Consider the following 15885-nt stretch of genomic DNA (forward strand, 5'->3'; position numbering starts at 1 on the left):
TGGTTAGAAAATTTTAACGAAGGGTAAACTCGTGATCATGTTCATAATTATCCATTCCCTCCCGTCGTCTTTCTTTGTCCAAAAGAGAAAGGAAAACATAATAGAAAATAAACAAATCTTTCTCTCTCTCTCTCTGGAACTCAGTTCGAGTACTCTCTCTCTCAATATACAGGAAATTCCTCTCCCTCTCTCAGAAGAGAAAGAAAAAGAATCTCTCTCAATATACAAGAAACTCTCTCTCTCTCTCAGAAGAAAGAAGGAAAGAAAAAGAATCTCCCTCAATATACAAGAAACTCTCTCTCTGTGAGAAGAAAAAAGGAAAGAAAAATAAAAATGTCGGGGGTGTCCCTCGCAGTAGCACCGAGGAGTGACCCGTCGCCGGAGACGGAGCTGGCACAGAGCGTGGGGGGAGTGATGGGGTCGCTCCGCGTGATAGAGCTGCAGCTGGTGGCATTCATTATGGTCTTCTCCGCCAGTGGCCTCGTCCCTCCCCTCGACATCGCCTTCCCCGCCTTCATCACCGTCTACCTCCTCTCCCTCTCCCGCTACGCCTTCCCCACCCTCTCCTCACCTTCTTCCTCCTCCTCTTCCCAGGAGATCTTCCGCGGGTCCATGCTCTTCCAGCTCTACGTGGTGGTGGGCACCACCGTCGGCCTCTTCCTGCCTCTCGCCTACGTCCTTGGCGGCTTCGCCCGCGGCGACGACCACGCCGTCCGGTCAGTGACCCCGCACCTCTTCCTCCTCTCCAGCCAGATCCTCACCGAGAACATCATCTCCGGCTTCTCTCTCTTCTCGCCTCCCGTCAGAGCCATGGTCACCCTCCTCTACACCGTCCGCCGGATCTTCGTCATCATCGACTGGGTCGTCGAAGTTTGGACCCGCAAGCCACTGCCCGCCGACGCCAGCATCAAGGTGAGAGATTTTGGATCCGGGTAGTAATATCAACTCCTAGTCTCCTGCACCACACGTCCTCTTATTTTTTTTTTTTCGATAGGCGCATTGGTTGGTTGTTTACATGGTATTGGTAGCTATTAACAAAGACACGTGGACACGAGGACGCGTGACGTGGGTTCGACTCGCAAGTTCGAAAATTATTTGGGAAAATAGGATCGCAAAGACACGAAGTTTTTTTTTTCAAATTCAATCAATAAAAGTATTTTTTTATATTTTAATATTGAAAAAAAATGCGATTTTATTGAAATGTAACCTTAGAACAATAGAAAATAATAAAATAATAAAATAATACTAATATTGTCTGTCCGGTCAGTGTCTGTGTTCATGTGTCAGCTTGTATCTCATGGATACGACACGGGTACATGGCGGGTCTAATTTGAGGAGAGACCCCGTCGTATCGGAGAACTCGTGATGCCAATTTTGGGCCATTCACGTGTCCGAGTGTGCTCTCCACCAGAAACGCTTTTTTGATAGGTATTCAATATCTCCAGAAATTGGTGATATTCACAATATGAGTCATATGACCGGATCTCCTCTCGTTTCTTTATCATATAAACATGTCAGCTCTCTCATTTTTCGTAAAGGTCCAAAAGTCCTTAGACACAAGTTTTTTATTCAGTAGGATCCGATCCAGCAAATATAGTGGATCCAAAACATATCCCGTGATTCTGTTGATGGGCCTCCAAATCCGGGAATGTAGAATTCCGGTTCATATAATATAAGTCCAAGGGTGCTATTACACATTCAGAACTTGTTTTCAGATCTACATCCAACATGGATAATCAATCACAAGGACACGCACTGTGAATATGATCGTGTCGTTGTTGACACGTGTCGGACACGTCAAACCGTGCCATGTAGGGGTGTCAACGGGTAGGGCTTGGTTCGGACTCAGGTGGAACCACACCTGGCCCCTGTTTTGGGGGTATGGTATCCAGTCTGGGCCCCTTCGCTCGTGGGCCTCGGTTGCTAAAGAGCTAGGCTACTACGCATCTAATCAGATCCACCATAAGAGAAACCATACCCGGACACGATAAGAACTACATGAACCAGACCCAACCATACTCGGTAAAATCATATTTTTTTATCATTTTTACATTGAAAATTTGCGGGTCTTAATCGGAACTCGGGTCAGATATAAAATTTCACAAATTATACCCGGATCCATTTATTAATCAGACCTTCGGGTCCGGACTCGCGTCTTCTTATTTATCACCATAACCGGACCCTGTACGGTTCGTGTCGGGTCCGGGTACACCCGACCCGTTGACACCATGTGTATACTGATTAAAGTGAGGTTTGGGGTTTGATGATGAGTTGCAGGACGTGGGATGGGCGTGGTTCGGGAGGGGCTTGGCGGTGGCGAACTTGGTCTACTTCTCCACCAACCTCTTTGGTTTCTTGATCCCGCGGTTCCTGCCCAGGGCGTTCGAGACGTACTTCAAGGAGAGGGACGAGGTGCACGCGAAGTCCTCCGAGGACAAGCCGAGACCGTCCTCGTCCCCATCCGAGACTGCTGCCCAGAAGAAGGTAGATTGATGTCCACTGCTTCCTTTTATCCTTCCATCTCATCTTCAAACTCGTCATTATTTGTTGTCACGTGGGGCTTGTTGCACCTGCCATGAAGGTTTTGATAAGTTGGTGTTTCCTTTCTTTCTCTTAGCTGGACGTTGTATATGAAGTTTGGAAGGAGTCTGACACTGCGTTTTGTTGTCCAAGAAGTCCTTGTGTTCAGGGCTTTTTCCGTGGATACGGGTCGGATAGATGTTGGAACATTTGACATCAATGGATCTCAACTGATCACTTATGTACCACAGCCAATCACTTGACTGCATTTTGAGTGGGACCGGCCCAGACTCTGTTGCTGTGGGGCCCATGTGATTAAGAAATCCCTGGATCACCTCTAGTAGTTGGAAACTTGGAACCTGGATTGGTAGACCAGGGTTGCACCCGGATCTGGAACATGTAATCAAAGTATCCAAGCCCATTAGTCCAATCTTAACTTGAGGGGGTTAAAGAAACGGCTACGACATGGCCTGGACTAATTACAAGTTTAGAACTTAGAAATGGAAATTTGGTTGAGGATCATGTGCACCAGATCGCAATCTATACCAGAAGAACCGAACTCGTGCACCCAAGCACAATGTTGTCAGTATTGGCAGAAAATCAACACGATTCAACTCTGAATCGGTTATTTTTAATAAATGTAAAAATTACTTAAAATTATTTTTAATATTATTTTAATGGCTTTAACATGTCACGTAATATTTTTTAATTATTTTTTACTGATTCAAAACGATTCACTTGAGTATTGGCATCGTTGGCCAAACGATTCAGGGCTGATACCGATACTTACAACATTGCCCAATCCCCAAGAGTTTGCTGGACGGGCTTAGGCAGCCTGATCCGTAGCTAAGCCCAATTTTTTTGTGAGTAAGGCATGTTTACTTGTTATAGGTAGGATGAGCAATCACAACTAAGTAGAAGCTGTGATTGTTAGTGATGAGGCCAATCTTGTAACCAACAATCACAAGATTCAAGGGATAAGCAGTCTCAAGTGGGAATCAAAATTATGGCTTTCACTTTTTCTCATTTTACTAAACATGAGAAAGTGTTATAATTGTGTTGTGACTCGCAATCTCAAAATCTTGAGAAAATCCAAGAATCATAGGACGCTGCACATATACTTTCAATGTGCACTCAATTCTATCCATAAGGGGTAAGGGGGCATTTCTTTCATGCTCTTTCTCATATACGAATGAGATCTTTTTAATAGAAAATATGTTTTTTTTTTTCTAGAAACAAACATCTTCATGAGAAATGTAACACCCTAGATTTCCAAAACAAAGTTAATTTAAAATTTTCATGATTTTTTTTTCTTTGCAGCGAAACTTAAAAAAGCGTTTAGCAGTGGAACCAGACGATAATGAGTCGTCAGTTTTAGAAAACTCTGGGCAAATCAAAGGTATGTGGCCAAGCACTTTTTGACCACCAAAGTGTTTCATTTATCAAAATCACTTGTTTATTACAAACATCACTGCTTAGAAAAAGTAATATTTGGTTTAATAAAGGAAGCAATATAACATTGTCTAGAGAAACCCTGAAACTCGATGTTGCCTTGTTCCGCATATCATAACACAGTGCATTCGTATCCCACGAACCTAAACGTAAACTTCTCAAGCTTCGCTTAGTCGTGCATATACAATACGTGTCTTTGCTCTATTGGTCCAGTAGTATACCGATTATGACACATTTCTCAAGGTTATGCAGGACTTCACACAACAACGTCCATTCCCTCATACATTCATACATCGCTGAACCTAGAGCTAATGCATTGTTTCGATATTATTCTGTTCACCTCCTGGTATGCGATAGAAGCTTTGTTTATGCATCAACGCGACGTTCTAAGGGTTGATTATTCCATGTATTTTAGATACCTCGGAGGGTTGTTGACCCCATCTATGTTAGGGCGGTAGTTTTCATATCGGGATAACCCTAACAGGCCGGTTGACCCCATCCATGTAAGGGCGATAGTTTTCATACCAGGATAACCCTAACAGGTCGGTTCAGATGCATCATCTACTATAGTAGTCGGGTTCAATCCTTAGATATTTAAGGATAACCACGACCTCGAAACCCCTGAGTGACTGGAGGTCCCATTGAACTCTATCAGGTTCATAATCAAATACATCTCACTCGCGGCTATACCATCACAGTATGCCATGGTGAACAATAGTCCTGAAGGGGTCTGTCGGTTTTACGATTATTTATCGGATATGTGCATGCCATTCAGGCAAGCCAGTGCCTCCCGCACTGAAGACATATATACCTGACCCCATTCAGTAGTCCCCCCTAACATAGTCTTCAACCACGAGATTCGTTCAGACTTTAAGTCTTATTTATATGCATGCTTGACTCTGCTCTCGGCATCTACAGTCATCACGAGCATATCACCTCTTTCAGGTGGACAACGTACTCCGACACAACGACCCTTACGAGTCTAGTTATGTATTAGTATCTCAATCAACCTGCATATGACACGATCTCAATGAATCGACTATTCGGCGTCTGTCACCACAACAAGCAGTTGGCCTAGTCAAGGCACGACAACTACTCTGGCTCTCTGGCCCTTACGAGTAAAGTGCCCTTACAAGCGAACATGAAAATGATCCATTCTGGCAGCGTTTTAACAACAGAGCATCCTCGTGTCATTCAATTGGTTCACACAACTCTTTTGTCAACCATTTCGACAACACTTCTCCTGTTTTGACGACAGAAGTGTGACGAACCTTTCTACGTTGTAAAAAATACTTGACGAAATATGAGCAACACCTCCTCTGTATGATGGAGTAAAACGCTACACTTTTTTTGAGTTTGGTTGAGCTTCTTCAAAAATTTCAGCAACACTCTCTGTCTTTGTCTGAGAAAACGTGTGTTTCTTTTAAGCTCGATGAGCATCTTTTCAGAATTTTCAGCAGCACTTTCCCTCTTTGATGGGAAAATCGCTATGCTTTAACTCGTGAATAGATATGCACTATTGTGCGTACTTCATATCTATCAAGGTTCGATAGAACCTTGGGCCATATTCAGGCCACGTGCAAGTGACTTAGACCTTTACGAAAAAGTAGTTTTGCGCAAAAGCGAAGCCTTTTCAATAGAGGCTTCATTAGTTAAGCAGAATCTTGATCTAGGAGTGGCAATAGAATCACATCGGCAATTTGGAGTTTGATCTCTATTTGAATGTTCATTTACGTGCACTATATGTAATATAAGCAGAAGCTTGTACTTTATATGGCGGTAGTGTAAATGAGTGCATATACTTATTATTCGGTGGGTGAAACTGAATGAAATATCTTACATATATAATTACAAAAAGCAAGAATCTTGGCATAGTTCGACACGATGACAAGACAAAATACGTAATTTAAATTGTAGAAAGCAGGAGCTTTAGCATTATATAACGCGACGACAATCTCAATACAATATACACGGGAATCAACAAACAATGATAGTTACAAGGCGTGCGCATGAACACCGAAGTGTTCTAGAGGGCATCAACCAAGAACTAGGGTGAGGTACAATTTTTAAGAATGCATATACTGTGCACTCAAACATGTATATCTGATGATAGTCAGAAGGCGAGCGCGTGAACACCGAAGTGTCCTAAAGGGCTCAACCAAGGATTAGGGTCAGATACTACTTCAAAAATTATACAGTATACACAAACAAGCAAATACTTGAGAGAGATGGATCAACGAAGCTAAGTTACTTCTGATCAATGAAGAATGACTCCTGAACACTCCGACTGCTTTGAACAGGGTTCAAACCTTCCTTCGAGAGGTCAGACTAGGTCAGATGAGTTTGACCTAGTTGAGAAAGAGTAAGAGCAGGTCAAGCTGCTAAACCCAAATGGTTTGAACCAAACTCAGTTCAGTTCAAGTCAACTGGGTTAGGCAGGTTCAGACTTAGCCCAAGTGGGCTGGATCTAGGTCTAGTGAATCAAACCTAGTTTTGGGACCAAAAGGGACTTTGACTTTGACTAAACCCAACTAGGTTCAAGCCAAGTCAAGTGGGTTCAGACCAGATTAGGTAGGTTCAGACCAGATCAGGAAGGCTCAAACCAGGTCAGGTGGGCTCAGACCAAGTAGGCAAGTTAGGGGAGGTTTAGGAGAGAGAGAGAGAAGGCAAAGGAGGGGGGGGGGTCAATTTTTTTATGAGAGGAGAGAGGGAGATCAAGGCTATTTATAGCCAAAATTACTTGGTCTTCAAGTAATCTTTTTACCTTTTTTCCCTTGCCTTTCCGGATAAAGATAAGAGGTTTTTTTTGTGTGGGGCCTACATGGAATATTCCATAGAATATTCTGTGTGTCCCACAAGATATTTTTCTAAGGCATATTTTTGTGGGTCGCACTACCATTTTCGTGGGTCTCATAAAAATTTTGGGGTTTCGTCAATTTTTTTCTAAAAAATTCTAAGTACACCATTCTCATTGTACTGACATAACTAAGAAAGTTGGCTCGTATAAATCTTTTGATTTTACTTAGGGAGGAAGTTATGACTCCTTGACGGTTTGAGCGTATATTTTCGAAGATACGAATATCCTAAGTATAATTGGTTCGTAGAAATTGATTTGTTTCACATTTCGAGTTTGAATGCTATTTTCACTTGGAAATGTCTCATGAATTTATTTAGACAGTTGTTGAAGAAATATGTGGTAGGACCCATATAATAAATGCAAAAAAATAGCTTTGCGCCTAAAATGGGTTTTTGTCTCGAATGAGGAAGCACTTTCCCTCTAAAGTGGCCTTATCAAAGGAAAGAATCTTCCCTAGGGTGGAAGTATAACTGTTAAGAAAACCAAATTATCAGAACTCTAGTCATATTAGAGTTCCAAAAGATAAGATCGAAAGTTTCGGCTTGTCGATAATCATTATCGTCATCTCAGAATAAAGTCTTGTCTGTAGGCATTTTATGTTTTCTTAATGTTTTTTCTTGTATAAATACATGTACCTACCGTGTGTATGTATATCAATGAAAACTTAGCTTTTTCTTCAGTTCTTTATTTCCTCTGTCAGCTGGTTTTCTCATGGTATCAAAGTCATGATCGTTTCAAGTTATCATATTCAGTCAAGGTGCGGGATCAATTGAAGTTGTTGATTGATTGGCGGTCGATGGCCAGATAGGTACGACCTTAGTCGTACCCTACAAAAATAACTTCAATTGAGAACCATCAAATGGGGTCATACGAGAACTGGCAGCCTGATTTTAGAAATTCAGAAGTAGCCGACAAAACTGACCCATGTGTAGTTATTGCAATGGTGTCAGTCACTTCAAAGAAAAGTGTTTCAAGCTGATAGGCTATCCTCCAGGCCATTGGCTATATGACCCGAATTTTAAACCCAGCACTGTTGCTGCATCTTTTTGCAATGATCTCCAGGTCACTTCAACAGATATGCATAATATTACTGGTAAAGGTGATGGGTTAAGTAATATTGCTCATGTATTCACTATAGACAAGTATCATACAATCCTGTCACTTGTAAAAAATCAACCTGCGTTAGTCAACTTTGCAGGTATGACTTCTCCACTCACGGTTTCCTCTAATCATGTTTGGGTAATCGACTCTGGTGCCAGTCAACATATGGAAACCAAAACTCTTGATTTTCATAATCTGGTTTCATGCAATATACCTGTTTCATTACCCAACGGTAAACATATTTCTGTGTCATATTAAGGTTCAATTTTTCTTCGTCAATTTAACATGGATCACATTCTCTGTATTTCTTCCTTCAAAATGAATTTGTTATCAGTAAGTCAATTGACCAAATCTCTGAATTGCTCAATAACCTTTTATCCCAATTCTTGTGTTATTCAGGATATGAAGTCGAAGATGATGATTGGACAAGGTGAAGAAAAAAATGGGTTGTACTTCCCATGAACAAACGATAATATTCAAGTCTGTCTCACTAAAAAATCGATCATGTAATATGGCATAGGCGATTCAGACATCCTTCATCTTCAAGAATGAAACTAATAAAGTCATAGTTGAATTTAGCCTTTGTTTTTTATTAATCTCATTATTGTGATACCTGTTATAAAGCCAAACAAACTACATTAAAGTTTCCTTTAAGTGAGATTAAAACAAAAAATGCTTTTGATATAATTCATTATGAGATATGGGGACCTATTTGAAGTCCACCTTTTTTGGTGCACATTATTTTTTAAGCATAGTAGATGATTTTACAGAAATAACTTGGGTTTTCTCTGTCAAAATGTAGAACATTTGGATTGTTGTCAGTCCCTGTTCAGTCCAAAATGCCCTGTACAGTGTCTCATATTTTCAGAATTTCTCCTGACTCCCTCAATGAAAATTTGATTGGTTTGATTCTGTGAAAAGCTAAAAGATAACTCTACAACTTTTGTGTTTAGAGTCAGGGTTGAATCTTCGCTTAAACATCTCGAAAATATATATCTTTCTGCTATTATAAGAAGTCATGATTTTCTTTTTACTTATTTTAAATCTCTCCCCTTTTGGGGACGAGTTGGGTGCAGCCCAGCTGAGACACCAAGTTACTGAACTCAAATATTCTAATTAAGCTTGGTTATCATCTAATATGGTCGAATTGGGATTAGCCAACATGCAATATTATGCTCATATTGCTTTGATTTATGTACACTTACACACTACATGAGAACAATGTGACGTAAATGTTATAACACAAATGAGTACTTCTACTTGCACATCATGTTACCAAACTTAGAGTAATTGCATGAATCATGTTGATAATTCAAGTGTCCTATCATTTAATGAATATTTGATTGTGTTTCGTATACGTTTGCATTGATCACACGATTCACCTTTGACACTTGATCTGTCCCGTAAGTATAAAGGGGACTCGAGTCACCTTGTAAGGGCGTATTTGTCTGTGAGACTTTGTGGAATGCTAAAAACTTCATGCCGAGTTAGTGTGGGCAATAGACCCACCTTGTGAGTTGAGCTCACTCATGTCAGAAATGTGCAGTTACCCATACTTTCTTTCTTATGAATATCTCATGCGATATAATTCTAAAGAGGTCTTCCTTTGGTTAGATAATTAATGAAATATTCATTATTGAATGCTAATGTTAATCATGTCAGTCACTCGATCACGATCACACTGCTTATTTTGATCATGATGCAAGAGTTGCACCTTTCTTGCTCACTTGCTTAAATGATTGATGTACCTGCCTAAGTATGTTAGTGCATGACGTTGTCGTTTATTACTTAGCATTGTTCTTTTACTGTCTCTTTACTTGTTGCAATTGCACTTATTTAATCACTTCAATTATGTTAACTGTCTCACCACGATGCACATATATGCCCACTTGTATATATGCATTATTTGCGATATTTTACCTATTCTGTCATGATATATTCTCTTGTGCTGTTGCTCTGGTTAATTATGTTATTGGATGCATATCATGTTATAAATGCTATGATTTGCGCAAATGGATTGTCGTGGATGATATCTCACCAACTTGCAAGAGTACTGACTCCGTTTTATGGGGATGCAAGTGTGTGCTGCTAGGTGTGCGATGGAGCTTGATGTGCGGCGGAGGATTGAACCCACACTTCTAGAACCTCGAGATCTTGGCAGTTGTCTTTTGTAAAGGGAAATGTTGTATCATTTTTGTAAAACTGTGATAATAAAATGTTTCTTCTTATTGCTCACTCTATAACCCGCCCAGAACTTTCACTTGTTTTTCCCTTATGTTTTTCCACCTTGCTTAACGTATTTCAAAAAAAAATTACCCTAAAAATCCAAAGGATTTTCCAAGTTGGGATTCTGAGGCGTTACAGTCTTTGTTGTTCAGACCATAAAAGAATGATAATATTTGTATAATATTGGCCTTTATCTCGAACTGCGGTGCTCCCACAACGGGTCTCGCGATGCAGGAGGCCAAAGTGTAGGCATTGGGAGTGAAGTACTCTTTATGAGGATGGGTTAAATGTTGATCTTGGGTCATGGGGCCGGATCAATGGGCTCTCATAATAAAGGACTCGGGGTCTTCGACAAACTCAACAAGCTCAGAGTATAGCGAGCGTTGCCCTTGCATGCACCAAAGGGTAGACCGGTGCAACAACCGTCCTAGACAATTGTTTTCTTCCTACCTAATGTGCTAATCGGTCAAACTACAACAAACCACAAAGCGAGTATGAGAAAACAACACTAAATAAGCAAGTAAATAAACAAACACCACGCAATTGCACTCAGCAGAAATTTTGCAGCAAATGAAATTTATGAGCACAGTACCAATTGTGCGTAGTCACCTCTAAGGGTATCCTAGTGGGTGGGCTATGCAAGAAAAGTAAGCCGGTCTCTATGGTATGCAAGCACGTGGTTCTAAACCTAAATACAGAAAGCAAACTAGCAGCCCTAAATAATTAGCAGGAATTTAAACTAACCAACCTAAATAAAGAGCTGAACGGAAACTAGCAACCTACAAAACGAGAACAAACACTGGCAATAAAGTGAATACTTGTATTATTCACCGTTTCCTAGCAACGATGCCAAAAATTTAGTGTGAGTTTTAGAAAATGCTTTTTAAAATAATATTTTTTAATGAAAACTAAGTGAAAGTTAGACACCAAATAATAAAAACTAACTTGCACGAGTGGTGGAGTCTGGGTCGATCTCAGGGAACGAGAAATACTTGTATTCAAATACACAAGCTAAACTACTCTTTATTGCCAAAATAAAAAGAATTAATTCAATAATTAACTAACTAAGAGAGTACAACCCTACGCAGAGGGCTTAAACAAAATAAATAAATGGTTTTATTATAGACCCAATAATTAAATTGAATTAAAAATGAAAACCTAATCTAAAAATAAAAGCAAAAGTGTCTTCAATGCTTGAGTCTTTGTTCCGTTCTTTGGCTTTTCTTATTTGCATGACTTTGTGGTCCCTCTGAGGGCTCCCTGAGGGCACTTCTGAGGGTTCGAGGGGACCTTAGAGGGTACTTTAAGGGCACAAAAAGGGCTCTATCACACATTTCAATGCTTTCCTGCAAAAGACAAAAATTTCACGAAGCAGTACGAATAAAAATCTATGAAAAAATCAAAGGTGAAAATGAAGAAAAATCATAAAAACATGAACTAATTAACATAAACTAAACTATGAACATGAACTAACTTGTAACAACCTACACTAAATGGCAAAATAGGAAAACTAACCTAACTAACAAGAATTCAAGAACTAGTTTTAACAAACTAATTTAAGAAATTAACTAATGATCTAACTAATTCAAGAAAGCAAAAATTCAAGAAGCAAAAGAGAACTAAAGCAATCAAGAAAAGAACTCCGTTGAATTAAGAAATTAAACTAATGTTAACAAGATGATAAAGAAAACAATTAACAAGAACTAACTAAAAAAAACTGCTAACAAGAAGTATGCTAATTGGCGAACCCGAATTAATTAATCCTAGTTATGAATTATGTGCAAGATAAAACAAATTGATTAACTTACTAAAAATCAAGAAAACTACAAGGATCTGATAACCTAAGTGTTGTACGAATTTTCAAAAAGAAAATAACTAAATCTGCCTATCTAAATATGGAAATACACTATCTAGACTATTTCTAAGCTAAGCACTCAAGCAATGAATTAAATAACAAGATTCGGTGGTCACTGCTCTAGCAAAACTAATAACTTACCAGACTACTGTTTTGACGTGATTCAACTAAGCTTAAATCAGACTAAACTAAGTATAAACTACTCCTATGCTATATCTAATCATAACTGGATATAGACAGACGTGAATAAAAAAGAATAACTAATAGCTTGACTACCTTATGTCTATTCTAATTAATCAAGAAATAACTAACTAATCAAGACCAGAGGGCATGTAAATGAATTTAATTTCAAAAGATTAAAATATCACAAGATACCAGCTGAATTAACATGCTAACTTGTTGTAAAAAGAAATAAAAAACAAGAACTAAAATGACTCCCCACTACAATCGGTTGATAGTCGATTCAAGAAAAAAAAATGATGAGGGCTAAATCTGGAACACTATTCTTACTTTAATAAATTGGCAAACCATACTAAACTAAAGATAACAAACTATCTGCCAGGAAAAGACTGAACTCAACTGTATGTTAGATGGTTGCTTACAATGGCTGGACTGCTAAAAAAATGCTATTCACAAATCGAGAGATCAATTAATCTATAAAAATGGCACATATTTTTTCCTTTTTTCAGATGTCAAATTTAAAACTAAATATGCAGACCTAAATAACATATGTGAATCATGAAAAAGAAAATCAAATGATGAAAGAGATGGATAAAGAAACAAACCGTGATTTGCTTCCGATGGAGAGATTGGGAAGAAGCGGGTAGTGATTCCAGCTGCATGCACACGATCCCGACAAAGAAGAAGAGACTGCCGATGAAGAGATGATTCAAAGCTTGATGAAAAGGAGGGACAAGAAGAAGAAGAGGAGAAGGGAGAAGGAGAAATCGGCTTTCAGAAGGAGAAGGCAAGGGAGAGAGAGAAGTGGGAGGCAAGATGGAGAGGGCATGTTTCCCTAGGCTGGAAAAACGTCTCCTCCATCTCTAATAAGCCTATTTATAACTAAACTCTAGGTTAAACCACTTTTTAAAACTTAATCCAAGTATTTTTCAAAATTTCCAAAGAAAGTCATTTGAAAAACGTGTTTCATAAAACCTACATTCCTAAACTAATTAAAACTCAACTAGTTATAATGTAATCTAATTAAACTCAAGAATATCCTAAACTGATGAAAAATACTAAAAACGCAGGGAAAGGCTTCGAAATACGCAAATTTCTGATAATCTCAATTCCAATGCGGTTTCACAAAACTAACGATAAAAATGGGATTTTAATGTAATTTTCCACTGGATCATGCATAGAATAAGATGAATAAACATGTAAAATGTATGCATGATTAGAGTAGTTGAACGCAAACATCGTCATCTTCTTGAAGTAGCCCGAGCTCTTCGTTTTCAATCGGATTTACCAATACATTTTTTAGGTGAGTGTATTCTACCCGCAACCTATCTTATTAATAGAACACCAACACCCAAACTTGAGGAAAAAAAGCCTTTTGAAAATTTGTATAATAAAAAACCTAGTTATAAACATTTACGTGCTTTTGGTTCATTGTGTTATGTAACAAACATCGGACAAAATAAAAGCAAATTTGACTCGAGAGCCCGACATTATATTTTTCTTGGCTATTCAGAAGTACAAAAGGCATATAAGGTGTATGATTTAGAAAATCATCAAAGTTTTACCAGTAGAGATGTGATTTTTTATGAAAACATATTTTCTCATAAATCCATTGAAGAAACAAAAGATGTAACCGTGTTGCAGTAACCGTGGTGTATGCAAATTACAAAAATCTCTGTATGGTCTGAAGTAGTAACCGTGGAATTGATACCACAAACTTTCTAATGCTCTTGAAAGTTTTGGATTTAAGCAATCTCACGCAGACCATTCACTCTATACATATAATAAATATCGTGTTTTGTGGTGGTTTTAATTTATGTAGATGACCTTGTCATTGCTGGTAATAGTCCAGGAAAAATTGATAATTTAAAACTATATTTCTCACGGTTATTCTACATGAAAGATTTGGGAGTTCTTAAGTACTTTTTGGGCATTAAAGTTGCTTGTTCAGATAAAGAAATCTATTTATCCCACCCGAAGTATGCCTTGGATATCATAACTGAGATAGGCCTTCTTGGTGCCAAACCCGTCTCCTTTCCTATGAAACAAAAACACAGATTGAGTTCAGAATAAGTGGACCCGGTTCATGATCCTCATCACTATCGTCGGTTAGTTGGATGATTGATATATTTGAGTGTTATACGACCAGACATCCAATTTATAATACATGTCATGAGCCGATTCATGCAGCAACCAAGACTCCTGTATTTATAAGCTGTTGTTCGAGTAGTTTGATATTTGAAGTCACAATCTGGACAAGGAATATTGCTGCATAGCAATAATTTACTTCACCTTACGACGTTCTACGATTCAGATTGGGCAGCATGTCCCCCAGATGTGGCGCTCTGTAACAGGGTATTGCATATTTTTTGGTCCTTCTCCTATCTCTTGAAAAACAAAGAAGCATGGTACCATCTCTCGTTCGTGAGCCCAATCAGAGTATTGTGCCATGGCGAATGTTGTGTGTGAGATTATATGGCTTAAACTATTACTATGTGACTTGTGCGTTGAACACTCACAATCGGTCATGGTATTCTATAATAATCAAGCGGCTATGCATATTGCAGCAAACCCGATGTTTCTTGAGCACACCGAACACATAGACATTGATTGTCACGTTGTGAGAGAAAAACCGGTGCAAGGTGTTATTCGAACATATTATATTCGCAGCTAAGATCAAGTGGAAGATCTCTTTACCAAAGCCTTGGGAATGGAAGCGTTTGTTCATCTTCTTGACAAACTCGATGTGTGCAATCTCCATGCACCGGTTTGAGGGAGAGTGTTAAGAAAATTGAATTATCATAACTCTAGTCATATTAGAGTTCCAGATTAGAGTTTCAGAAGATAAGATTGAAAGTTTCAGAATAGAGTTCTAGAAGATAAGATTGAAAGTTCCAGCTTGTCGATAATCATTATCGTCATCTCGTAATAGAGTCTTGTATGTAGACATTTTATGTTTTCTTAACATTTTCTCTTGTAAAAATACATGTACCTACCGTGTGTATGTATATCAATGGAAACTTAGCTTTTCCTTCAGTTCTTTATTTCCTCTGTCAGCTGGTTTCCTCAATAACAAATGCCCCCTAAGATGTGTTTGTCATATACCCTGCTATAGGAATCCTGTCTCATGTGGAACACCCCTTCCTCTGGAAATTTGAATTCCCGTCTTTCTAACAGAATATGACTTTTCATGAAAATATGGGTTGCAATGTGGAATCCAATGGGGAACCCTATTTCCTACGAAAGTGGGGTTTTTTCCCCACATTTTCGGGTAAAATAAATTGTCCTTGGGGTCGAAAGTCCAAACTGGATGCATATTATTGGACTTGTATTTGAGTATGGAATCTGGCAGATGGTTTTTCTTTCTTATCCAAGAGGGTTTTCTTAAAAGCTTATTAATTTTACAAGTACTTCATTGTAATTTTATCAAATTAGATGTAAGGGGGTGAAGATTAGGTCATGCTTTAAGGATGATTCTACAACTACTGTTTTGTCTGTTTAGAAAAGAAGCCTTTTCCCATTTTTTTTTATAAGCTACGCTTTGTCCGTATTTGGAAAATTATTTTGTTAGTTTTTTGGGTCCTCTTAAAAGCTTATTCTAATCAAATGTTGCCATTTGTATTTTGTACCACTCTCGAGTATTAGCGACAGAGAGTTGAAGTAATTTGTCTAGTGAGAGAATTTACCTACACTG

At 38.7% G+C, this 15885-nt stretch overlaps 1 protein-coding gene across 1 annotated transcript; it reads left to right on the forward strand.

The window, feature by feature from the left end:
- Positions 1–333: 333 nt before the first annotated feature.
- LOC149833410 (uncharacterized) lies at positions 334–2493 on the forward strand. Its single transcript, XM_090013432.1, has 2 exons — positions 334–912; positions 2278–2493. Exons 1-2 carry the CDS (start codon positions 334–336, stop codon positions 2491–2493), a joined length of 795 nt encoding a protein of 264 aa, XP_089869558.1.
- The last annotated feature ends 13392 nt before the right edge of the window (positions 2494–15885 follow it).

The sequence above is a fragment of the Nuphar pumila genome, chromosome 7 (assembly GCF_984573655.1).
Source record: "Nuphar pumila chromosome 7, dmNupPumi1.hap1.1, whole genome shotgun sequence".
Taxonomy (NCBI): domain Eukaryota; kingdom Viridiplantae; phylum Streptophyta; class Magnoliopsida; order Nymphaeales; family Nymphaeaceae; genus Nuphar; species Nuphar pumila.

What these genes read in the sequence shown, in the direction of transcription:
- LOC149833410 (XM_090013432.1), top strand. Translation starts at nt 334, where the DNA reads ATGTCGGGGGTGTCCCTCGCAGTAGCACCGAGGAGTGACCCGTCGCCG. An exon ending in CCGCCGACGCCAGCATCAAG is followed by an intron (nt 913 to 2,277) that starts GTGAGAGATTTT and finishes GATGAGTTGCAG; the next exon opens with GACGTGGGATGGGCGTGGTT.